We start from the raw sequence: 26,821 nt of genomic DNA, 5'->3' as shown, positions 1-26,821 counted from the left end.
AATACTTATTCATTCACTTCGGGTCCGTGGACCTGTAGATTTAAAGAGGGCGAGTCAGTTGCGGGGTATTCTGAAGTTGCTCCCGAAAAAGTAAGTATGGGAATCTCGATTGAACAATACCGTTGTTTGCAATAAGCAAACAATGCCTTAAAGCGTAATAGACAATTTTCGACAAAGTTTTGAAGCGTTAATCGTGCCTCGATGAGCTTCGTTATTATTCTTGCACCGGTTTCTGTTATAAATTGTGGTTGAAGTTAAATTAGATGATGTAAATGAGGCCAAGAAGTTGTATAAATTTGTTGTTGTGAAATTTATGATGTTAATAAGGCAAAAAAGTTGTAATATATTATTTTTCAAAGCGTTTGAAAAATTGGTATTGCGTAAAACGAGAAATATGCAGATGCTTGTTTCGGCTCATGGATAATAGAACAAGGTATATACATGTTTAACTTGCTTGTTTCGGCACTTGGATAAAAGAACGAGGAATATTCATGTGTAGCACGCTTTGCGTTGCGGCTCATGGATAATAGAACAAGGTATATTCATGTTTAACTTGCTTGTTTCGGCACATGGATAAAAGAACGAGGAATATTCATGTGTAGCACGCTTTGCGTTGCGTTCATTTCATTTGCTTTGGTATGTAAATTATGTTGACTACGGGACTGCGGTAGCACGGACCAACAAGGTGAACAAAGCAAAAAGCGGTATATTTCGTGAGGTTTATATATAGATAGTATGTAAGTTGCTCCCGAAAAAGTAAGTATGGGAATCTCGATTGAACAATCACAGGAAAAAATTTGAAAAATCCAATCCAGTTTTTACTTGGTTTTCGCCTGGATATTTCCTGGTTTTCAAGAAAAAACCAAGTTTGGAGAAAATGCAATTTCCCCAAGTTTGGTTTATCAAGAAATATCCAGTGAGGGTTAAGACAAATTCCAAGCCTGGCAAACTTATATAGCCAGGACTGGAAAAAAAAAGGAAATTGCAATATCCAGGAGAGGATTAATAAAAAAATACAACTTTGAATAGTAAATTATCCAGAACAGGATATTATTTCCATTTTCCAGGCTTGGCAAATAAAAAATCCATTCAAGGATTAATATTGTCTCCATATTTGGAAAATTACATTTTCATTCTTGGATTTTTGAGATCTCCATTGTCGGAAAATGGAATAACCAGTATCAAATTTGTGAGATCTCCAGGTTGGGAAAATAAGATAACCTATCTGGGATACACACGATCTCCATGTTTGGAAAATGTCATTACAAATCACTGAAATATTATGAGATCTCCATGTTTGGAAAATGAGATCACCACCAGTCAGGGATTTATGGGATACCCATGAATAATAAATGGTATACCCAGCCAAGGATTACGGCACCTCCCTGTATGAAACATTTTATGTCAAGTCTGAGATTAATGAGATCTCCATCTTGTCGAAGTCAATAACAGCAAAGAAAATAAAGAATGCAGTCCAAGTATTCCTTTAACGGTCAAACATTTAATTATACAATAAACCAGCCAATAAGCTCAGTACTACCTGTACATGTTCATCTTAAGGCCACTACATGGACATCCCTATCACACACCTGTACAGCACTCCTTGGCTTTAAACATCAAAATGCATTCTTAAGGTATCACAGAAGGAAAATTCAGGTGTTTGCATTCTAAGTGATGCTACCTATGCACGCCTATCACACTGCCGTGCAGCATTCCTTTCACTTAAACGTCCATCTTTAAACTGGAAAAAAACTTATTTGAGAAGTTTTCATTCACAACACAACAGCTTGCAAAAAAAACACAAAGCAGCTAAGAACTGGTCATAAGCAAGGTTTTTGAGTAACTGATCATGAGACATCCTGACTGATGGAGACATTATCTTGAGAAACCTTATCAAATGCTACGCCAGCAGTAATTGAAACCTTTTTGTTTTGCACAAGAAATGAGGCCACTGCTCGTAGGTAAGTGTTTTTGTCTTTGTTTCGTAACAAAGTCATGCCCATGTTCTTGGCTTCCTTTTTCAAATCATCAAGTCGGATCTCATTGCTGGCTGTTTTCCCAAACCAGACAAGAAGAATGGCAGTTGCTGACATCAAGCTCAGACCTGAAAAAAGACCACAGCCAAATTCAATTGCTTTTTATCTGTCATTAGTGCTTTATGATATTAAAAATTGACATTACCCTAGAGTTTGTGTTGACAAGTTTCATAGATAGTCTGTTGGTGACTTTAATTCCTCATTCATGACATACTCAAGCCCAAGGTGCTATAAACACAAACAGTAGAACCAAACTTAAGGATGACTCTTGTATTATTGTTATTCCAGAAATAGTGAACCAATTGCCTTAATAAAAAAGGTAATTAAGTTGAAATTTGACAGTTTGTCTATGATATAGTACAATTGTCAACATAGGAAAAGTCATTTGTCCAAGGACACAACATATAGACCATACTAAAATTTATACCACTGAAGTGCATACTGTATATATATGTAACTGGAAAACTGGGAGAAATTCATCCTTGTAAGAAAGGTTTCATAATTCCCTTGCTTTAATGTTGTGCAACAGTCATCTGGTCATTTTGTCAAGCACTGGTTTTGTAATAGTGCATGGGAAAATAACATGAACTGTGAATGAACTGGATACTAGCAAAAGAAAACCAATCCCCTGACAACAGAAAAAAGAGAACAGCAATGACTTACCATCAATAAAATAGGCTTCATGGCTTTGTACTTTATCTTGCTGTGCTGATAGTATGGAAGGACTACCTTTACTGCTACTTTCGCTTGAGTCCTGATCGCTCTGTGAACTTAATGGGTCATTTTCTTTCCGCCTTCTCTCTTGCATGTACTTTCTAATAATTTCATCAATGGCTTTTATTCCTAAGCCTGCTCTGGGGAATGTGTAAGATTCATCTTCGGCCAACTGCTTCGTTATCTCTTGGAGCTTCTTTGAATTTTCTGCACTGTTTCTAAACCAAGGGGTGGGTTGATCATCAGGCCAGACAGTCCTAGCAAAAGCAATGATTTTCTTCTTCCTAAGAATGCAAAATGAGATTATGAGGGCATCCAGAATTCTATCACTACTGAACTTTTTTTTCTTTCTTTCTGCATAACACCTATAAAAAGGAATAAGAATAAACTCTAACAAATGAAACCATTTTTCAGCATTTCCATGGATGTGTTAATAGCAAAGAGAATCAATAGTTTGTAGGTCACCTAAGGAAAATCACAACACAACTGGGGCATCAATATGTTTTAATCCAACTTACTTCGTATTGTAGACACTGCGGTCTAAAGAGGTCAATGTGTCCTTTTCCTTGTTTGTAAGAATTCTGTCGATATCTTTAAACCTTTCTGTACACACTAGCTTGGGTTTTTTCGCTCGTGATTAACAACACTGCCTGTAGAAAAATTCCCAACTGTCATGTTATTCTCATTACACTAGGAAACAAGGTCTTTTCTGCCCTGCAGAAAAGGTACAGGTTTGTAATTTATACTCGCCTTTAAAACTTATGCATTTGTGTATTTAATTACAGCATGAGACCGTTCAGTTTTCGTTTTAAACTCACTGGAAAGTTAACTAAATGTAACGGTGCAATCTCACTCAAAGTAAGTTGGTCTCCAGTCTCAAGTAGTGCATGCATATCAGCAAGAAGAAGCAACCATTTTGGTGTATCTCAGTATTTTTGCTGTAGTTTTTGGAAGCACCTCCAGATTATAAACTAATAAAACCAGTTTGGTATTATGGGAACACAATATATGCACAAAATATTTGCAAATGTCACCTTTTGCAGATAACCAAAATAGACCCTTTCACGGTTTCTGATGCCATCTTGTTTGGGGGCAAACACAGCAAAATTTACAGTAAATGTATGGGAAAAGTGAGCAATCTAATGTCTAATAATTCACGGAAAATTCTAATTCCGAAATATTTTTGAATTACAAACTCAAGATACCAGGTAAAAGAGTTTACTGACCAAATTTGAGGAATATAAACTCGCTGGAAAAACGTAAGGATTTTGTTTTTACATACATTTGTCTGAAAACTGAGCCGCCGTTAGCGCGAAGAAGTTTAGGAGCATTTGTATGAAAAACTAGAAATGCGATTTCTCGCTTCCCAGCATGTATGTGTCCTTCACATTTAACCCAATAAAATATTTTGCTAGGTACGTTTACCTTGTTATTCATAGAAATTGCAGAGTGTTAATTTTCTTTAAGTTATTGTGCTTCGAACTCCTAACTTTTCCCATACTTTGGCTGTAAATTTTGCCCACAACAAAGATGGCGCCAGAAACCGTGAAAGGGTCTATTCAGAACTTGAAGAAACCTCAAAAATAAAAACTGACTGTATTATCATTATTGTGACTTTGATAAATTTACCGAAAAGATTCTGGACGGCAGTGGCAAATTTTTCCTTCTTTCCAATTGTTGATAATCCAAGGTTGTCCATCGATGCATCGGACAAGATGCGTTCAGACTGCAGTGTACGCCCCTCGATTTCTTCTTCCTCGAATTTTCTACCTATGCCTTCATCATTAAATAGCGCTTTTGCCCAGACCTTGACACGCTGAACATCCCAGTCTGAAAAAAAAGCAAGAACAAAAGAAACTAAGAACCGGGCAGAAGAAGTTGACTAGTCAGAAAGCAAAACTGTTTTGGCGGGAACTTACCTCTCGGATCTTAGACATCTTCTCTTTGATCCACGGCCACCACGCTCGGAGTAAAACCCGTGCTCGTAGTTCTTTTTAGCATCACTGGCGTCACTTGAGATTGAGGTGGACTATTCTCGCTCTCATCTACCGATAATGTGCTGCAAGACGAATCTAGGTCAGAATTTTCCTCTTCATCACAAACTGGGGACGAAACCATTGCCTTCAGAGAAGAACGACACATCTTCGCCTTAACAGCCGCCATGACATATGGCATAAACAGTAATATTTCCCGCTAGTTTTGGCGTGCCGTGATTCGCTCTGATTGGTTCAAAACAAATGTTACTTCTTGTAAACACACCTGAGGTGTCATTAATGAATGACACCGCTGTATGGCTTGTAATTCAAGTTGCAAACATGGCAGAGGGAGGAAAGAGACAGCCATCTTCTCTCTGCTTTTGTTCTGCCAAGAAAACAGTTCATGTTCACTGTTGCTGCAGTTCCTGCAATGGAAAACCTGTGAATTACCGAACCTAAATATCCCACTTAGAATTTGAGAGGAATTTGGAAGCCTCCAATGCAGTCAGTGTAGCAGGTAATTTGCTCAAATTATGAACTTGTTTTTTATATTCACTTTTGTCGAACTGTGGTCATTTCGCCCGGAACCGTTTCGCCCCTAAAAGATGATTCGCCCGGAATAAAGGTCGGTTCCAAGCGCACCAAACATATAACCTGCCAAAACTTAACTTCCAAAGATGTATTTGTCGTTCTTCACATCCGCTGCCAATTCAATGCAAAGCAAGCTAAAAGTGGCAGGCAAGACAACATGTAATTTATCGTTCTAAACATCCACTATCGGGCGAATCAACTTTCAGTCCGCGCGAAACGGTTCCAAAAACACGTGTTTTATTTCCAGGCTTTATAGTTTCACGTTTTCCGGGAGCATTGTTTAAACTGTGTATTGTGATGATCATGTTTGGATTTTTTTTTCGAGGAGAATTGAGTTCAATGTAGAAATGTCATAGTGAGATTGTTGCAAACATAAACAATTGCAGTTCCTCGAGTTCCTGATGATAATTCTCAGTATAGACTTATTTTTTATTTTATACTTGGTTTTTAAAAAGTAACATAAATGCATTAATTTTTTTACAGATTACCAATTCACTGGTTTGCAAGAGGAAACAGTAAGTTTGCAGTGTGGTACCTCAACCAATCTGGCCACTGAAGAAGTAGAAGATGAAGATGCAACTGAAAACTTTGAACAAATTTGTTCTCCTCAACATCAAAACCTTTCTGATGTTGAGGATGTGGACCCCCCAATGGACTTTGAAGGTGTGGATGATATTAGAGATGATGGTAATGGCATAAATGGGGATGACAATGGAGGAACTGCTCCTGATACTGAAGATCAGAAATTAAAGTATGCCATTGTAAAGTGCATATTTGAAGCAATTGAACTTAGTGTAAGAACAGGTTCTTCATTACACACTGTAGAAGACCTGCTTTGCTATGCTCGCCGTATGTATTGCAGAGGAAAGGAAATAGATGAAGAAGACCACACAATGAAAATAAGGTGGCCCAAGGACTGGGAACAAGCCAAAAAATTTCTTGATGATGTAGGGTATGAAGATGCTAAAGAATACTTTATTTGCTTGAGTGGAGCACATAAAAACCACTGGGACATTATGGAGTCTGCAACTGAAAAGTGCCGCTTTTGTGGAGAAGCAGGAACTATAAAGTATTATTATCTTGGATTACGTAGCAAAGTTAAGTTATGGGTTGCAGATCAACAGATGTGTGAAAAGATGACGGCCCACTGGGTGGAAAAAGAACACTGGATAAATGGAGGTAATGACGGATGGAGCATTAAAAAGGAGGTATGGGATGGTACAAGATTTTCTGAGTTGGCTTGGTTTTGGAATCCTGATGAAACATGGTGTTTGCCTGCAAGATGTGTCAGACAGGGTTGCAAAAATATCATCAGTGCACAGGAAATATCGCAAGCCCCTACAAAGGCTGATGGAAGTAGAGAATTGTTTTGCGTCAGTTGCTGCACTAGATTTGATCATCACCCTAAGTATGTCAGTGGTGATCCCAGGAATATAGGATACATTGGTAAGAAAATTGGTTTATACACTAGTAAGCATAAAAATGTTATGTCTGTCAGTATATGGTTGGTTTGAAGGGGATCACATTAATAGTGTAAAATAGATGTTAACTTTTTCAGCCAAAATCATAATATTTCCTGCTTGAAACTTATGCTTTCAGTAGTTTTAATGAGTCTTAGGATGTTCCTAGATTTATTTTGACTTCCTTCCCTGATTTCTTCCCTTTATTCCCCTTTATGCCAAAATCAAAGTAGTCTACTAGAAGAATTACTTTGGGGAGGAGAATCTCTCTTGTGATATTATTCCTCAGTACCCTCTTGCAAAAATATGTATGATTGAGATATCTGTGTTTCTCCTTTAATACATTTGTAAGTTGAACAATAATATTATTCTAGTTTTTAAACAAGTACTAGTTTAATTAAAAATAACAAGACAAACTTTTTTGAATTTTCAGGCCACTGGGATGGCTTCCAACCATTTGGAAGCAGAACACGTAGTACTGGTAAGGTAGTACCCTAACATCATTGACTGTTAATGAAATGAGATTTACTTATTAAAGGATTCCAGCAGATTGCAATAACACAAACTTTTGTTGGTTGTCCATCCCTTGCGAAATGGCTTTTGGAATTCCTAGGAATTCCTAGGATTTTCCTAGGAATTCCTAGGAATTTATTCCTAGGAATTCCTAGGAATTCCTAGGAATAAAGGTGTGAATTTTCACGGTAAATTCGGACTGGGACTTCCTAGGAATTCCTAGGAATTCCCAACCATAACAACTCTGGTTCTAAAAACCTAGAAATTCCTAGAAATTCCCAGAAATTCCCAGAAATTCCCAGAAATTCCAAGTTTATAGCCAACAGGACTTGGAATTCCTAGGAATTCCAACTCAGAGAACCAATGACTTTCCCTGAAAAGCTGTAAATCTAAAAAATTTCTAGGAATTTCTGGGAATTTCTGGGAATTTTTGGGAATTTTTGGGAATGTTTAAGAATTACTGGGAATTTTAAGCAAAAATTTGAGGCTAATGATATAAAATAAATACTTTAAATTAAAAAAAACCCAGCTAAAATTCAAGTATTCAATGAAATTTATTTAGAAGCTTAATTAAGGCTTACATGTAAAATATTTTTGATTAAATAACATCAATGTGTGGTAATATTAGGATGGAATTTGATTTATTTTTCTTTTCTTGAAAACTTCATACAGATTAATCCTCAATTACAGCTATTCATATAAAATAGTTCTAATCAATCATTAAATTTGGTTTGACACAAATTGTGAATAAAATCTGTTGATTCTTTTCCATAAAATACAATATCTTAAGTTATATTTGAAAACCAAGCACTCTTGGGAGTGAAGGGGCTAATTACAGACAAATAAAATTGATTTTTTGATTAAAATCTTGTTGTAACTGTAACAATAAATTAGAATGAAGTTATCCTAAACTGCAAACTTAGCTGCTGTTTGTACTGTTTGTATTTTTTTTCCTGGGCTCACAATGAGTTGGCCTTGAATGAGGTTGTCAACAAGAACCTTGACCATTTTGTATCTGGATTCCTTGACATCTGAATTTGAAAAAAAATAATATATTAAAATATGTATATTTAAAGCTCAGACCAGGCTTTTAAGATGGCTATGAGGAAAAGGGCATTCATTGGATTCTCAAATTGAGAAATCTCTGTTATATTGAGTGACTTTTATATTGGAGTTAGTACATCTCTCTCATGGATTTTACTAAAAAAGGGCTGAATACATTATTTTGTTTTTACCCAGGAGGGCTTCTTTATGTACTAAGGTTTGTTTAATAACAGTTCCTATTATGAATCTTGAATGTTCCCAAACGTGACTAGAGGAGTCTTGAAACCTTACTGATAGGTTTATTTCATTGTAAAGCATAAGCTTAAGAAACTGCGGCATGCAAGTGACCGATTCGATTCTCAGAATTATTCTAGTTTCAGTTGCGCCGAGCGTTACGTAAGCTTAATTCAACCCGCTACATCTATTCTTTTATAAGATTTTGATCACGTAACGAATATCGCAATTTTTACTCACCACAAACTTTCAAAATCGTAGCTTTACAGATGGCCACTCGACCCTTGTTTGTACCAGTCAATATGTCAACTGTTGTCCCTTCTTTTAACTCCACGGCGCCAACGACTTTCTTTTCTTTTACAACACTCACACTATTCTCGTTTTCCCATTGAACCACAATATAAGCTATCTTTAGAAATGTTATATTAAGCAAAACAGTTGAGGAAAGCGATCAACCGATCCAAAGTACATTCAAAGATGAGCGCCAAATGGAGTCTTCTTTGTTTCCGATCACGGGCATGATCACGTGGATCTTTTAGGACTTGTAATTGGCTAGCAAAGTGAATCCGCTGGCTTGCCGATTGCAGTGTTAAGAGAAGCGCCTAACTTTATTCTGACTTCTCCGACGACCGGTTCTCTGCTTCTAGAAAATGGATAGCTTGGTGATACAAATAAAGATGTGAGCTCACTCTATGTAGAAATAATCGAAAAGAATCGATCGTATTACAAATGCACGATTTGTGGCCGAAAGTTGTCGAGGAAACAAAGACTCGAAACTCACTTGAGTTGTGTTAATGGCCAAGGTGAGAAATAACACAAGCCAATCACAGTTTTGAATGCGACTACAAATCGTCTTTTACCCTCATACTTATAAAAGAAGGATACCACATTCGGAAGTATAAGGGATACATAGATGATCCCAGTGTACCAGTACCTAAATCTACAAAGCTTGACCGTAGCAAGCGTTCAGCAACACGTTCCAACACCGCCATCTCGATTCCTCAGTCAGTCGTTTCCAATGAACTTAAAGCAGTATTGACAACAGAGTACAGTGCGTCTTACAAAGGAGAAACATTTGTACAAGAGACAGGAGTAGCTATATGCGATTACAGAGGTGCGTTGGAACTCTGGTCCACAAATAGTTATGCACTGCCCGAAGTATAAAACAATCTTGTTGATAGCTGACAGACAGAGAAGAACAACAAGTAAACTTAAGAGCTGTTATTATTGAAGTGTGACTATCACTTTTCATTTTTATATAAAGAAGGACTTGTAATTTGCACCAAAAATAAAAAGATATAATATTTTTTTGGGAGATCCAGTGATTGGGACATTTAAGAAATTAAGTTATGAAAGGAAACTTGGTTGGTACTTCTCACTACTAACAAGTCTTGTTGACAAATATTTTCAGATCAGAGTTTCAAATAAAGTAAATTGAAGACGTCATATAAAAGGTGTTTTTCCTCTAAGGGAACATTGACTACCTCTGTCTTGTCTGCATGCCAAATGTTTGCAAAGTGTGTGGATGATCCACAAGTATTGGAACATATACAAAACATTTTTGTAAGAGTTCCAATACTTGTGGATCATCCACACACTTTGCAAACATTTGGCATGCAGACAAGACAGAGGTAGTCAATGTTCCCCTTTTCTTACAAAAATGTTTTGTAAGAATAAAAACAGCAAAACAAATTACAGCAATTAGTCATGAAAATAGAGCAAAAAACTGAAAAAAAAAAAGCAGCAACAACAATCATGAAAAAAGAAAGATTAATTAGGTGTTGAATTTGTTTGTCTAAGGCATGAAATTTCTACTAAAAGTATTGTCAACAAAAAGTCTCTGACAGCGTTTGAGGCAACTGAGCTTGACTGTTCCAAGGTTTTCTAACAAAGGCAACCAGTAATGTAGGTTAGGGAAGTAAGATAACAATGTAATTATTGTTAATTATTGTAGAAGTTGGCAATTTCCATTTAACATAACTGACAGCTGGTTCATGAGAAAATCCATATTAATGTAAAGATTTACTAAAACTTAGTTTGAGTAATAAATTTCATGATCTTTAAGTTATAAACATGTACATGTATGTATATCTCTTGGTAAGTTTTGTATAGCATACCTTTTATTGAGCCAAAGTTTTAAGCCTCTGAAATTACTCTTTTTCTTAAAACCTTCACATTCAAGGTATTGAGAATTTCTTAGAATTTATGTGGACCTCAGGGTATTAAAATTGCCTCAAATTCAATTCCCAGAAATTCCCAAGAGTTCCACACTTCTTAAATTATAGGTAGTTTGTAAAGCTGAGAATTCCTAGGAATTCCTAGGGATTCCAAGTCCTCACAAAACTGGAGTCTTCCTTTCCCAGAAATTCCCAGTAATTCCAAGCTTTTTAAATCAGAGTTAATTTGCATAGTTGGGAATTTTTGAGAATTCCTAGGAATTCCTAGGAATTCCTAGGAATTTTTAGGAATTCCTAGGAATTCCTAGGAATTCCCAGAAATTCCCAGAAAACTGGGAATTCGGTTTGCAAGGGTCATTTGCATAATTGGGAATTTTTGAGAATTCCTAGGAATTCCTAGGAATTCCTAGGAATTCCCAGAAAACTGGGAATTCAGTTCGCAAGGGATACACCATGTATACACTGCCTCATTGAAACTTTGCTATGCTTTAAAAGGTGCAATAGAGGTGTCAGTGGCAACAATGACAAAGGAAGAGCGCCTACAAACTAGCGAAGTTTACACAGTTGGATTTGTACCCTCTTATGACCTCCCTGATGGACAGCCAAAGAGTCTTGACCCCTTCCTTGAACCACTTATCAGTGATATAGAGGCAGGATTTATTGAAGGTAAACTTAATAATTAGGTGTAGACAAATATTTACATGACTATGATTGCAACACAGTCATGCATGTGTTACTAAGTAGTTCTAATTCCATCACTGTTGTCAATTGTTACACTCCTTGTAGTTGTAATGATAAGCGAAGTTATAGCTCCTGATTCAGAAGCCTTACATGCAGTTATTGCTCGTCGGTTATAAATGCTTACAGCAGGAAAATGGCACATGCTTTGCTGAGTCCCATAAATTCTCAAAGGAAACAGACAAAAAGGAACCATGTGGCCACTTTAAAACAATAGTTCATAATAATTAAAGTTATAATCCATCAAAGCGAACAGATAATGTCCTCGGACAAATATCCGGGCAAATTTTCTTCCCAAATGGAGGCTATTGTTTATTTATCATTTGATACTACATGTACCTTTATAAACATGTTAATTCTTACTGCATGATATAACATTCTTATGCTTTCAGGATATCAATTGAACTATGCAGGATCAATTCCATATTTCCCACCAGGTGAAATAACAATCCGGCACATCTTGCTGCTTTGGACAGGAGATCATCCTGCACAGTGTGAAGTGTGCAAGGCTAAGGGAGCTGGAGGCAAGAAAGGATGTCGAAGATGTCATATATGTGGTAGGTGGTGTAGGATTGTGTAAGGTAACTAGATCCATTGATTTAGATATTTTTATAGCATATTTAAAACTAATAAAACTGGAATCCTTATTTGATATTATAATTAGGATGTAATATTTTACAAGGGTTACATAATAGTTCAATTCTAGTCCATTGGCCATTTGACTTGCCTGAACTATTTTTCTTAAATGACAATTATCCTTGCTTAATCTTACATTACAATTTAGTTTAAAACACTTGAAAACATGTCTATTTACAAGGATGAACATTGTTATTTTTGTTTTCCCTTGTAGGTACCTGGCTTAGCGAGCACATGCACAACTACTATCCAAATTTCAGAGAACAATATAGACACCCACATCGAAAGAGATTGCTCGAAGAAGAACTTCCAATGATGCAGACATTAGAAGAGGAAGAAAGGCCCACCTATTTTCAAAGAATGAGCAGGGACAGTGGTCTTCTAGGACTGTCAGTGCTTCACAGGTTGTATCCCCTCTATGGATTCGATGTTCTCAGAGACACTGTCTTTGATGCTATGCACCTGCTGCCTCTTAATGTTGTCAAGAATCATATTGAGAGATGGATTACTCAGGGTCATTTGGACAAAAAGGATCTCAACACTAATTTGTCAAAAATGCCGTGGACTGTTGGTAATTAATGATATAATGTTTTCAACTACTTATAATATCTTGTGAGGAAATCGGTGAAGTGGTCAACTTTTCAAGCCAGAATAACAAGTCATTTTGGTGGTACAAGGAAATCATTTAACTATACCTTCAGTTAATGTTAATGCCACAGTGTTTGAGAGAAAAAAAATCAATTTATTATTATGAAACATTATTAAAATGTGCTCGTGAGGTGGTGTGTTATTAAGGATTACTATTTTTTTTACAGATTATCGTGCATCTCGCTTACCTCTGGATGTTAACTCAATGGGTTACTGGAAAGGTACAGACTGCTTTGAGCTGTTGTAGGGAGCCTCTTTAATTTAATAGTCAGTAATTTTGTTTTGGGTACATCATAATATTTTAACATAACTAATCCACATTTTTTTAGACTTTTTACACATTAAAGTATTCACCCATTCCTGCTTGACATAAAACCATAGTAAAAATGAGGAAACAAATCAATCCCTACTCTACTCATCAAATCCAACTGATAAATAATATAGAATGTCTGTAAGTGCCTGCATGCAGCTGCTGTTTTCCCTTAGGCCTTAATCTTGCAAATTATCCTTCTTCCTAGTAATACTTTGACACCTACTACTCATTATCCTTTTACAGCTGAGGAATATAAAAAACTGGCTTTTCCAGCATCAGAATTTGTTTTCCATGGAATACTTCCCGAGGAAGAATTAAAACTTTGGGCACCTGTTCCCAGAATGGTAGAATTTATCTTCAATTCAGGGAGAATTATGGCTGGACGGATGAAATGATTGAGAACTTTAGATGTCTTGCTTACAGATATTGCATTTTGTGCGAAGAGCAGTATGGAGCTAATGCATGTGTTATCAACCTTCACAACCTGACACACTTTCCTGATGACATCTTGCGGTTTTCTGCACCAGATAATTTCTGGTGTTTCCAATTTGAAAGAGCTGTGAAGCGTTATGTAAAGCAAAGCAGCAACAAGAAGCATATTGAAAAATCCTTTGCTCGTAGGGAATGTCAAAGAGAATTCCTCAAATTTCAACCAGACCTTAAGCTGATCTCATCAGAAAGAACCAGAATGACATGGGCTAGGGACAAGGAGAAGGTGACTATAATATAAAGTATTTTATTCTATCATTAAGCATTGTTGTGACCTAGTAACAATATAATTAATTGGAAAACACTCACAGTCACCTGCAGCTGAGTTATTTGGATGTGCTGTTGACTAATAATTTGACATCTGAACTCAAGGTAACCTCAATCTCAAGCACTGTTGAACTATACACTCTTTCTGTAAATTCTTGGACCCAAACTTTGTCCAAACTTAGTTAAATGCGATAAACATTATTTTAAAAATATTTAATACCTGTATCCAATGTAGTCAGAACAATATAGCCTGCATATAGCAAGCATACCCACGAATCATGTGGACATGAAAATTTTGTGGCAAGAGGACTGCATGCTCTGCAAGAATGGAAGCTATAACAATATTACACAATTACATGTAACACATACCTTCCTTTTGTAAGCAATAGCAGTAAGCAATCTCATCTAACTTATAACTATAACCAGGGCTGTGCTCTAAGGGTGCCCTGGTGCTTTACGCAACTAACATTTGCCTTTGGACAACCGATAAACTTACTTTTTCAAGCTGTATGCTGCGTGCCCTGGATCTCATAGGTTGGAACTTCTAGGCTCCTTGTAATTTTTCTTACGGCGCAGCCTTGATACTTATAATGCAATAAAGTGGTCTGTGTAACTATACTACAGCTATCAAATTCATAATTTGCAGGCTATCACTTAACTTTCCTTCTGTTTTCTAATCAATGATTAAGGTAACTGCATCGTCTTTGGAAGAGGCCAAGTACCTCTTAACGCTTTGTTCAGGAGGGCCTCTTGCTGATAAAGTAAATCAAGGAGTGTTAATTGGTTCTGGCCAAATCCACATAATGTCATATCAAAAGAGACAAACTGTTCTAGAATATTTGGAGCATGTTACAGCAGACGATCTCAGCGAAGCTGTTGTCAGTGCTTTCGCAGTGCATTCCTTCCCATGCATTGCAAACCATTGGGTGGAAAGCTTTACAGGAAAGGAGACTTCGTTTCTGCAGTTCAAGAAGGGGCGGAAGTATTTTTGCAAATACAAGACTTCTACATGATTAAAGTTAAAGATGCCTATCAATCTCTTGTCCTTGGTGTGACTTTTGAACTGATCATAAACCCTGGTGGTGAGGTTACAAGGCATCCTGTTAGTGATACTCGGTACATTCAACCTGCAAACTCTTCAATTTGCTTAAGTTTGAAAGACCTTAGAAGAGAGATCATGCTGTTTCCAGATACAGGTAACAAATATGCAGTGGTGGATCCATTCAGGGAAGATGTGAATCTCCCCAAGGTAATTGTGCCTGTCTACCCTGAAGTTGGCGATTTTGTTTCTGTAACTGGTCAGGATGAGGAACTTTGGAGGGCATTGGTTACAGATGTGAACTACCGTGCACTGACTGTTGGAGGATTTTTCTATGTAAAACATTCCCATTTTGATGACAATAATCTCTGGATAAGGGAGAGACCACAAAGGAAGGAGACAATCCATTTCAAAAGCATTGTGTCCATTGTTGATGGAGAATGGGTTGGCACTGCTTGGAAAGATGCCTAAATACTGTTCAGCACACCTTCATTTTATAGTGGGGTGTATCTATTTTATACACTCAGTAATCTTTATTGTTTCCATTAATTATTGGATATTTTTCAAGAAGGTGGAACAGAACTTTGGATTAATTAGGAGTGGCAAATACATTCAGATTTAGGTTATGTTAACTGGTATACATGTAATTCTCTAAAAACCCAGAGTAATTTACCAAATCTGGATAATGAAGGTTTGTTACATTACTTCTTGATTTTGCTTATTATCCAGGTTTGGGTTTGGAAAAAAGCCATCTGCATGGCAAGTTAATTATCCAGATTTGGTGTTTGTAAATTAGGATATTTAGTAATCCAGACTGATTTACCAATCCTAAATAACAAAGAAAAGGATTGTGAAAGTCCACTGTTGTTTTTATTCTTATCCAGGTTTGGATTTGGGAAAAAAACATAATTGGCAAGTAAATTATCCAGATTTGGTGTTTGTAAATCAGGATATTTAGTAATCCAAACTGATTAACCAAACCTGGATAACAAAGAAAAAGGATTGTTAAATTCCACTGTTGGTTTGCTTTTATCCAGGTTTGGATTTGGGAAAAAACATAATTGGCAAGTAAATTATCCAGATTTGGCATTTGTGAATCAGGATATTTAGTAATCCAGACTGATTTACCAAACCTGGATAACAAAGAAAATGGATTGTTAAATCCCACTCAGTTGTTTTTACTCTTATCCAGGTTTGGGTTCAGGAAAAAACCAGTTTTGGCAAGTAAATTATCCAGATTTGGTGTTTGTCAATCAGGATATTTAGTAATCCAGACTGATTTACCAAACCTGGATAATAAATAAAACAGAGTGCAGCCTCTTGGTTTTCTAAAAATCCAGGTTGAAGCCTGTTTTTTAATATCCAGAGCAGGAAAAATCACTGATTTTCGATACTGAACAAAATAATCCAAGAAAAATCCAGGTTCAATCCAAACTTGGCTTTCATCTGAACATGGATATTGATGAATCCAGGGAAAAAACAAGTAAAAAAGAGATTGGATTTTTGGTATTTTTTCCTGTGAATACCGGTCAAGTATTGGCTCTCATGACAATTTCGTGAAAACCAAAGATATCTTATCACGTTTTAATGATCATTGTTGGAGTTTAATGTTTGTGATGTTCTATTTAAATGTATTTTACTTGCCAGTATCGAAACAAGTTGTTGGACAACACAAAATGTGGAATGATGTGATGTTTTGGTTTTCACAAATGATTTCCTACAATGCCTATATTCCATTGCTTATAAGGCAGGCAAATGATGTAGAGGAAAATCCAGGCCCTACAATATTTGATGTCATCGATCCAACAAGAACAATGTGCTGACTACAGTCAAGGAAATGAAACTCTTTTTGGTGAAAATGCTGGTAAGCAATGTGTAGCAATGTCACTTACTGCTATTATTTATCATTACATAGAAGATATCAATTTGTGGACTTCTTTCATTTTGAATATTATTCTTACCATTGGAAATAATTTGTACTTCTATTAGATGTTCTGTCCAGACAAATGATTACTTACTGTTAACTGATGTTTCATGCTTTGTTTCAATTTACAATAATGTATACACATTAGAATATAGTGAGTCATTAGCAGGAAGTTTGTTCATGACATCAAATAATGGACCATACATGTCTCTTAAGAATTCTCTGACAGAAGTGTTTTCAAATTGTCAATTTAACTACAATTGTTTGTTAACAATTGGAATAAATACTTTTGCAATGATTAAGAATTCAGAACAAAGCTTTAAAATTTTTGATACTCATTCCAGGGATTTGCATGGGATGCCCCACTCATTTAGGAAATGTACTTTGCTTACCATTGAAGGAATTGAAAACCTTGTATCATATTTGAACATTTCCTGCTTACAACTAGGGTTTGTTCCTTTTGAAATTAAAGGTGTCTTTGCCAGAGATAATGAACTTGATTTGCAAAATGTTCACGAGTCCAAAAATTGAACATTTGCCTTTCAGAAATAAAAGAAACCAAACACAACATATGAAAAGGAAGCAAAAGTCTTAAACTGAAATGCCAGAAGAAAAAGAAACACAATTGATTGCTAGACATGAGTATGAGAAATGAAGAAGGGTAAAATTATGGAAGTGAGGAATCTAGGGAAAAGAGGCAGGCCCAACAGCCTTTGAACAGGGAAAAGAAACGTGCAAACGAATCTTCTGAATCAAGAAAAAAGAGGCTGGTAACCCAATCTCAGTATCAAAGACAAAAAATTGCAAATGAGTCAGCAGAATGTAAAGAGAAGAGACTGTTAAACCAACATCAATATCAGAATGAAACTAGATGCATAATTGTGTTCACCTAGGCTTTCTGTTGGAAATAAACTTTGTTTTTTGTGCTTGCATTTGTCTAAGTTTTTATGCAATTATTGATTTATCCTGTAACTGTTTTTGTGTGGTTTACATGAAGTGTAAACCACGCTATGCATGGTCCAAGATACTTATTCCTGGCTGGACTTGTCACAGTGAACAGAGTGCTTGTCACGTGGTTTACTATTGTCAAAGATAGGTTCCAGTCTATGCTCAGCTAAGTTACCTAAGCTTCACAGCTTCAGAAAGCGACCATTTTGCAATGGTGGCTGTAACACACGTTTTTTTATCGTTTTTCATTCATCTTTGTTGCTTAGATTTCACATGCCAGCTTTCCTACAGTCGGCTTGTCTTCTAAGTGTGGATTACAGCATGGAGTTGTGCTCTCACAGGCCAACATTTCATGGTCTGGACCTTTAGTACAGGTCATGCCACCTTGAAACTTAGGAGTCATTATTGATTCTCTGTGTGGTCACATTTCATGTGAGTCATTTACCGGAACATTTTTTTATCCTGAATTTCTGTCTATACCATATGCTCAGTAAGAAAATTACCTAACCATTCTTTTCAGTACATGCAAAGATAAAATTTTGGTCAAACTGCAGAATACCCTGCCACCCATGGCATTACGTGTCATTGAATACAAATAGAATAAACCATTTTTGGCCAGTAGTGAAAATAGGACTTTTTTGTTGCCATTAGAAAATCAAACACAGCTGTTGTCTGGAAATTCAATTTGACAGCCTCTTTAAATGAAATTATACTTTCATGTTTACATAGCTAAACCAATAAAAGTCACAAACATCTAACACCTAACCTTAAAGTCTGCAGTTTGTTGTTAACATGGTGCTAAATGTCTATTGTGATTGTTTCCAAACTTTGGGGAGTAATCCATTGAAACTCAGTAACAAGGTGGTTTTGCTTTTATTAAAATATGAATAGAAGCCTAGTGCTTTAATGTTAACTGAAATGTGATTAGTGTTATGTTTTCCAAGTTATGGCCAGAATTATTCAGACCTTAACATTTAATGACTTCCTTCAAGTTTTGCAGTCTTCTAGATTCTCTTCATAATGGTTCAGATAAGCATTGGTATCTATACTTGATGGCAATACATGTGTATTAGGCCTTTATTTGGTAGACTACAATTCCTTTTCAGTTACTTGTTTGGTTTGGTGAATTCATCACAATACTGATATACATGAAAAATTACACTTTTTTGATCAGCTGAAAATAGCTAGGTACCTTTTTCATTTATCATTAGTGAAAAAGTAATAACTCATGTACAAAATAATATAAACTAGGCTCAGCAACAATAGATCACATTAGAAACCAATGAGATTTACACAAAAGCTTAGATACTTCTGCCTATTTGGAATACCTAAGTACACTTTAATTAACTTAGCTTAGACTTTGTTGAGTTTTTATGAAGACAGTTGAATGGAACTGACAATTGTTACGTTTATAGTTAAAAGTTAGAGCTTCTTGATGTGGATTAGATAGCTATCAGGTATCCTCGGAGACCCAGGGTTCTAATCACATCTGTAGACCCCTTAAAAGCACAGTCTTAACAGATCAGTTCCAAACTGTCACACTCATTCTGAATTTTGATTGGTACCAGAAGTTCAATCTTGTTCTGGCAAATGAGAGTGAAGCAGATCTCACAAGTCCTCTTGTATGCTCCAACACAAAGTGATACATGAAGTTCAGTTGCTTACCATGTTTGTTTTGGATCTTTTTGTAAGGTAGCACTTTGCATGATGATGTTAAGCCGACCATTTGCATGATGATGTCAAGTTCACCCATTCATCTCTCCACATAACTTGTATTTGGTAGACTCACTAGCATGAAATTACAATTTCAATAATAAGAAAACTTGAAAGCTTCTTGTAGTTTAAATCATATGATACCATCATGCATTTGCCTGTACATTGAACTTGCTGCATTTAAGTTTTGCCTCTGAGTACTGTTCCTGAAATCTATTATGGCGGCACTGACTATCTCTATTGAACTTTCTGTTAAATAAAACCTTCAGGTCAAATTATAAATCTTATTGGGTTAAAAATTATTAGCAACGTTAATGTAATGTTACTTCAGAGTACTAAATTTTTTGTGTTGTTTATTGAAAATACAGTCCCACAAAATCTAAATACAATAATTATAGTAAATGTTTTGCTCTCAACCAACTGAAAGTTGAACTTTATGCCCTAATGGACAAAAGAAACCTACACCCAGCATTGTGTTACTTTAAATGTATGTATTGTCCAAAATTAGTCATACATTCAAACCAAATCAAGCTCCCAATGGCTTCTAGTGCAGATTACATTATTTCCCGAATGTCCCTGCCCTTCTCCAAAGTTTTGTCCTTGTGTACTGGTACACAAAATGTCAAAAATATTCATATGAAATTCTTCCCTAGAGTTCATTTCAAATCATTTGCTTAGGAAAAGACAATCAACCTACAAACTTCAGAAGTCAATTCCACTTCGTTACGTAAACATAATCATGACTGAATCTATCAGACCACTATGGGAAATTATGCTGATATTTTTTCAGTTCCTTAAATCCTCAGGTTACATGTGCAACTTTTGTTGTCAAAATGAGACCTCCATAACAAAGTTTGGCCAATAACTCTCATCTTCAGAATGAACATTTCAGGACCTTTGTACGCTAGTTGTCTTGTGTTATTGATGAACAGGATCAATATTGAAAACTATCTAATGGTAATCAGATATTAGCTCTTCTAATAAAAACCCAATGAGACACCAGACACTAAAAAGCAACTCAATTTCGTTAGCCACACATGTACGCATTGCGGACCTATTTTATATGCATGACTGCAAACAAATTCGACAAATGCATTGATTGCATCCAAGACTTCACGTTTTTCTGAGAAATGATTTCTCACGCATGACGAAATTTTCGAACTCACGAGGATCAATAATTAGACTTTCATCATAGAAATAGATTCTAGTATTCCCTTGACTGAGAGAATCATGTAATGATTACTGATTGCATCAGTCAACCTTTTTCGCTAAGAGTAACCATTATGAATTTTTTTCCTATTCAATCAATCCATTCTTAAATGATGTATGGTGGTTTTTAAAAATTGAGTGAAAAATGTACACATAAGTGATCAATTAAGCTAAGACAATTCCTCTCCCAGATGAGGAAAACAAATTCGACAAAGTTAATTGATTGCATCATAAAGTTCCTGTATTTCTGAGAAGTCATTTGACACGCATGACTCAATTTTTCAACCCGTGGGAACGAATGAATAGTATTCTCCTGACTGAGAGAATTATGTAGTGATTACTGATTTGAAAAACAAAAGCTTCACAATAGGTTCGTCCGTGACTTTACAGCCTTCAGGAATGTTGATGTAACATCTAAAAGCTATTCGAAGATGCGACTGAACTAAGTGGATTTACGGTTAAAAGCTTAGAAGATAAATAGAATCACCCCAAACATGCACACTTGTTATCGATCAACCGTAAAGATTAAGATACGCAACTAGATGTATTTTGTAAATGGATACTTCTCTGACTGGGAACTACGTGGCAATTATGATGTCAACGCATTTGGCAAAAAAATGATCCACACCGGATCAATGATAGATGTCTTTGTGGAGACTCTAATGTCAACAGATTCAAAGAAAAAAAAACACGCTTTGAGCACCAATAATTTTAAAAATGATGTTTTATTCCATTTACTACTTGGTGCCTGTTAAAACTCAGTTACACTCTGACGAGGTATCTGGTATTTCAAAATGATCTCTGACTCTTATACATCATTTCACTTTGCGAAAGTCATCCGTCATGGACCATCTGTATCAGCGTATTGCGATTAAATATATTCCAAAGTGCTACAACTTTCCTGGATGCATATCCAAATAAAAGAACTTAACACAAAATCACGATACTTCTGATCTATATCCAAAAAGTTTGTTGATTACATGAAGGCAATTAAAATTCCTCGATCTTCGCTTATCTCTAAATCATTTGACTTGTTTTCATCCATTTGTTAATCTGGGAACCCGTGCGTTACTTTTTGCCAACAGATCAGAGTGGATCTGCTATCACATATCAGCGAATACTTGAACGGCTATAAGATTGAATAAGTAAAAATATTAGACAAAACTAATCTTATCATAAAAAGAAATGTGCTAAAGCAGTGGTCAAGTTTTACGATGAGCACCATGCTCACCATGGTGAATAGCCACGACTAACTTTTTGGAAACGATCAAACCAAGGTTTCCTCTCTTTATTTGGACAGAGATCTCGGTAGAACTTCGATCCAGCTACTTCAATGAAGCCAACAAGGCACTTGGAACTGGCTATATCTTTGAAGCCTGAAAAGTCGAATAAATGTGATTGAATAACTTCAGATACGAAACACAAATTTGAAGTGTAACAGGAGTAACTGAAACCGATTGGGTGCATATGTCAGTTTAATGGCGACTACTCCTTCCCACCTGGATGTACCTAGAGAACTGGAACTTTAATATATTTTGAACTGGAACTTGTGCTCTCTTCCATTTACGTATGAAATGCATTGTACTTGAGTGGAGAAGGTTATTCAGTTTAGATGTATTTCGTAATTTGTTCAATGAAATCATAGCGGGGTATGCTTTTCCATAACAGTTTCCTTTCGGCAACGAATATTCAGGTAATGTGAAAGTCCACTAACATCTCTATTTTAGTTCTCTAATTATGCTAGAACAACTAAATATTGTTCAATTGTTTTTTTTCGACTTCAGCGTAATTTTATCATAAGCTACAAAAAATGAGCTCCTATTCAAAACGAAAGGAAATTATAATTGACTTGAATCAGCACGGGAATCCTTAGGAGCTGCATCATTAACCTGTTGTAATTTTATATTCTAGCGATAGATGCGGACGTTGAAGTGGAAACGAAAGGAAAAGAATCGCTCGCTAATGCTTATTTCTTGTGATGAAAAGTAAACCTTAGGTACTCCGCAATGAGCTTATAACTAATTTCTCCTTAAGTTGTTTAGCTCAGAGACAGTGTTGACTTACCATGTGTTTCGCCGTCGAGGACCAAACATACGTGACATCCGTGATAATCCTTTTCTCCCTTAGGGAGATCCTTTCCTCCCCCAAGAAGATCCTCTTGAAGTGCGTATAACATCAATTTTTGTTGAACTTCGTACCAAGCTTTAGGGTTAGTTGGTTTATTTGACTTCTCGTCTACAAATCCAACTCTTGGTTCTGATGGGTGAAAAAGAACGTTGTCGGTCCACTCCCCAACGTCCTTGAGCTTTTTAGCTTTGGTGATTTTTTTTATTTCGTCAACCATTCCATTAATTGGATACTTCCTAATGTCTTGATCATTATGGGGCCAATCGTTGAGCTCGTTTCTTTTACTCCCCAAGATATTGAGATATGTCTCTGTATTTACACAAAGATGAGCATGATAGTTATGCTTCGAACTGTACCATGTACCACAGTGCTGGGACAAAACAGGCCTTGATTTATCAAGAGAGTACTTATTGACCATCTGCAGGGCTAAGCTGATTACCTCTCCAATTTGATCAACGCTTAGATCGTCGTACGTCTTTGGTAACGTCTTTGGTAACGTCTTTGACGACGTCTTCGGCAATGTCTTTGGCGACGTCTTTGACGACGTCTCTGGCAACGTCTCTGACGACGTCTTTGGCAACGTCATTGACGACTTATCGTCTAACACAATAATAAAATGAGGTCTGGCCGTGTAACAGTCAAAATTCACCCTGAATGTACCGTTTCCGTGCAGACTAAAGTTATAGACAGACGTTCCATTCTGCTTCATTTGGTTGATCTCTGGACGAACTCTTCTGCTCGGTGAAACAGATACCTTTCAGTGATGCAAATCGTTCAAGGAATGAGGAGTAAAAACGTGGTCGCCCATTTTATAGTCTGTCTCAGCGTGTTGCGTTGAGACCTTGCGTCATCCCCTTGCATCAACCAATAAAGAGAATGTCTTTCTTCTGCAGTCAAGGACATCTGCGCACGTCATACTTAATGAGTTGGGTGGACGTTTTCATGGAAAAACTCCTTAGATTAGATGAAGTTTTGGTAAATGGAAACAATGGGATAAAAGGAGAAAAGGAAATGTGCACTTCCTGTAGCTACCAAATTAACGCGTGAGACGTTTCACCGCGCGAAAAAAAAAAATTCCGTCGTGCTACTACTACTACTGCTACTACTACGTGCTACTAAGGTTTCTAACAAGCGAGAATGGCGGGATAAAATCGCCATGTAACAGACGAGTAATAAGGAAGCTCTGATATAGGAGTTTATATGTAGGTGTTACAAATGCAGCTGATCAGCGATCATAATCGTGTATAGAGAAAGAGCTGTACGGGTACTGATAACTCCTGGCGGTTTTTAAGATGAAATTACTGCTTAAATTAAAAAAATTCTAAAAATAGAAAAATGCTTTTAAACCACGGATTATTATGCTTTTTACTGCAAAGTGAAAAATCTATAAACCCTATGGAATTGTTATAGGTTATATTAGCAATGTAATATTTGATGAACGTTAGCATCGAGAGATATGTTTGAATTGCGTTTGGCACAAAAAAGGAAAAGGAAGAGGGATAATTATCACCACATTTGTACCGTGAAAGTATTGCAATAACTCCAGGGTTTGATCTAGAAATTGGGGCCTTTTCCAAGAGATGGAGCCCTAAAACTATACTCAGAAGGAAAGCGAGGAGGAGAAATGCAGTTCAGTGAGACAGTAACATAATTCTATACTCCAAAGAGGGTATTTGTGCTCCAATCGATGTTTGGACGTAAGTTTCACTCGACATTTTGTTTTTTAAAATGCGGAAATTCCACAAAACCGCGCTCTAGAATAAAACGTGAACTCTAATATGTCTTCAGGATGTCATTAGTGGTTTCAGTGTGGTAATTACTGTTTAAGTAACTTCTCTTGGTTCCACCAGTTTGCCTTCACATTGCGTCAATGATAGTCTTCGCCTTTTGTGTCTTTCTTTTTGTCTCGTTTCGTTTCGCTTTTCTAGAAGAGCTTTTTCGGCGACACGGAACCTTCAACCAGCTCACTAAGTGTGACGGTATAATTTTGCTTCAGTAGTCGTTTGTTAGTTCGATTATTCGGGGGTAGGGGCGTAATCGAGTAGATACAGTAATGCTATAGGCTTTTACTTCATTATCCATTATCTACTCTTTATGGAGCCGACCGTGAAAATCGTTCTTTTAAACAGGATTAAAGGAATAGATAAAGGTAAATGGAGGATTGACTTCTCAGGGAGAGAGGGAGGGGGGGAGGGGGGGAGGGTCATCCATTAGTCAACCTTTTCCCCCAAGAGTAACCATTATGTAAATTTTTTCCCAGTACAATCAATCCATTCTCAAATGGGGGTTTTTAAAAAACTGAGTGAAAAAATGTGTACATTTGTGATCAGTTGAGCTAAGACAATTGCTCTCCCAGTTGAGGAAAACAGATCCGACAAAGTGCATTAATTGCATCATAATGTTTCTGTATTTCTGAGAAATGATTTCCACGCATGACGAAATTTTCGAACCCGCGAGAATCAATAATTTGACCTTCATTATACAAATAAATTCTAGTATTCTCTTGACTAAGAGAATCATGACATGATCACTTATTGCATCAGCCAACCTTTTTCGCCAAGAGTAACCATTATGTAATCTTTTCCTATACAATCAATCCATTCTTAAATGATGGATAAGGGCTTTTAAAAATTGAGTGAAAAATGTGTACTTGTGATCAATTAAGCTAAGACAATTCATCACAGATGAAGAAAACAAATTTGACAAAGTTAATTGATTGCACCATAAAGTTCCTGTATTTCTGAGAAGTCATTTCACACGCATGACTCAATTGTTCAACCCGTGGGAACGAATAAATAATTTGACCTTCATGACATAGGTAGCTTCTAGTATTCTCCTGACTGAGAGAATCATGTAGTGATTACTGATTCGAAAAACAAAAGTTTCACAATGGGTTCGTCCGTCACTTCACAGCCCTCAGAAATCAGTCCTGTAAAATCTGGATGTAGGAATGAACGCAACAAGAAAGCTATTTGTAAATGCGCTGAACTTTGTGGATTTACGGCTAAAAGCTAAAGAGGAGTGATTCAATATTTTATTTTAGCTTTTAGCCGTCAATCCACAAAGTTTAGCGCATTTACAAATAGCTTTCATTTCACACCCAATTAATTAATGAATTATGTGCTCATTAGTATTGACCACCATTTGAAAGCATAGCTATTATTAAGTACCTCTTTGTGTAAACGTATTGGACTATTCCGTTAATTCAGGGTAAAGGAGAATGATAATATACGTGTACATGTTTTCCTCTAATGAGGAACTTAAAAGATATGCTTTTAAGTGGTGGTCAATATGAGAATCGCTGGCTAGGGCTTATTTCTTGCGATAAAAAGTAAACCTTAGGTACTTCGCAATAAGCTTATAACTAATTTCTCCTTAAGTTGTTTAGCTCAGAGACAATTGTTGACTTACCATGTGTTTTGCCGTCAAGGACCAAACATACGTGACATCCGTGATAGTCTTTGTCTTTGTGTCTTATCTCGTTCTGCTTTGCTTTCCTAGAAGAGCTTTTTCCGCGACACGAAACGTTCCACCGGCTCACTGAGTGTGACAGCATAATTTTGCTTCAGTAGTTGTTTCTTAGTTATCGGTCCGTGAAAACTCCGCTTATTTTAAGAACGATTTTTTTTCACTTGCACGTCCGCCCTACCCATGCAGCGTGATGTTCTAAAATTGCCTTGATTTTTATTCCTTGACTCAAGAAAAGTAATTTCAGAGACAGACTAACGTTCCATAATATATAAGCTCTCTAATAATTAGATGTAAAACTGACCCCAATCACCAGTAACAGAAGCGTTCTTTTTCTTTAAATGTTGTATGGCGGCGTGATGAAGTCGCTCGTAAGCTTAGCTTTGTTAGCATTAGTTATTCTTTGTTGTGTCCACAGTGGAGTTGCTGGTAAAGACTGAGGAAAATTTTTGAATAAAAGAGAAACTAGATCCTCACGAGATATTTGTGATGGCAGCAGGTCGATGTTGATTGCCTACAGGAAACTGGGAAGAACTGCTAGGGGGAAAGAGAAATTT

At 36.5% G+C, this 26,821-nt stretch overlaps 2 protein-coding genes, 2 long non-coding RNA genes and 1 pseudogene across 5 annotated transcripts in view; 3 read left to right on the top strand and 2 right to left on the bottom strand.

Annotated features, from left to right (window-relative positions):
* The window catches only part of LOC113680733 (EGF and laminin G domain-containing protein), a 438,917-nt gene that overhangs the window by 125,954 nt on the left and 286,142 nt on the right, over window positions 1-26,821 (top strand). The gene's annotated exons all lie outside the window — the stretch shown is intronic.
* On the bottom strand, window positions 1,723-4,913 carry LOC113678643 (uncharacterized). Its single transcript, XM_089202359.1, has 5 exons — window positions 4,764-4,913; window positions 4,380-4,632; window positions 3,269-3,389; window positions 2,700-3,034; window positions 1,723-2,104 (listed from the first exon to the last, which is right to left on the bottom strand). The coding sequence occupies exons 1-5, from the start codon at window positions 4,911-4,913 to the stop codon at window positions 1,848-1,850; spliced, it is 1,116 nt and encodes a 371-aa protein (XP_089058485.1). The 3' UTR covers window positions 1,723-1,847.
* LOC113672087 (uncharacterized) lies at window positions 4,671-15,529 on the top strand (annotated as a pseudogene). The gene is made up of 10 exons (XR_016185399.1): window positions 4,671-5,243; window positions 5,801-6,763; window positions 7,211-7,258; window positions 11,241-11,411; window positions 11,876-12,040; window positions 12,334-12,690; window positions 12,935-12,988; window positions 13,324-13,795; window positions 14,526-14,684; window positions 14,720-15,529. The product of XR_016185399.1 is annotated as an uncharacterized LOC113672087 (transcript).
* Window positions 7,756-9,191, bottom strand: LOC149049341 (uncharacterized). Its single transcript, XR_016184700.1, has 2 exons — window positions 8,809-9,191; window positions 7,756-8,321 (listed from the first exon to the last, which is right to left on the bottom strand). It is a non-coding gene; the product is annotated as an uncharacterized LOC149049341 (long non-coding RNA).
* On the top strand, window positions 9,201-10,652 carry LOC149049340 (uncharacterized). The gene is made up of 2 exons (XR_016184701.1): window positions 9,201-10,022; window positions 10,200-10,652. It is a non-coding gene; the product is annotated as an uncharacterized LOC149049340 (long non-coding RNA).

The sequence above is a fragment of the Pocillopora damicornis genome, chromosome 3, assembly GCF_964200805.1.
Source record: "Pocillopora damicornis chromosome 3, jaPocDami1.2, whole genome shotgun sequence".
NCBI classification, from domain to species: Eukaryota; Metazoa; Cnidaria; class Anthozoa; order Scleractinia; family Pocilloporidae; genus Pocillopora; species Pocillopora damicornis.
Note: the sequence above shows the minus strand (reverse complement) of the source record. Positions and strands in the feature narration are given on the sequence as shown.

Coding starts and splice junctions, on each gene's coding strand:
- LOC113678643 (XM_089202359.1), bottom strand. CDS start 4,913: ATGGCGGCTGTTAAGGCGAAGATGTGTCGTTCTTCTCTGAAGGCAATG. Junction 3,390..4,379: donor TGCCGTCCAGAATCTTTTCG/GTAAATTTATCA, acceptor GGCAGTGTTGTT/AATCACGAGCGAAAAAACCC. Junction 2,105..2,699: donor TGAAGCCTATTTTATTGATG/GTAAGTCATTGC, acceptor GTCTTTTTTCAG/GTCTGAGCTTGATGTCAGCA.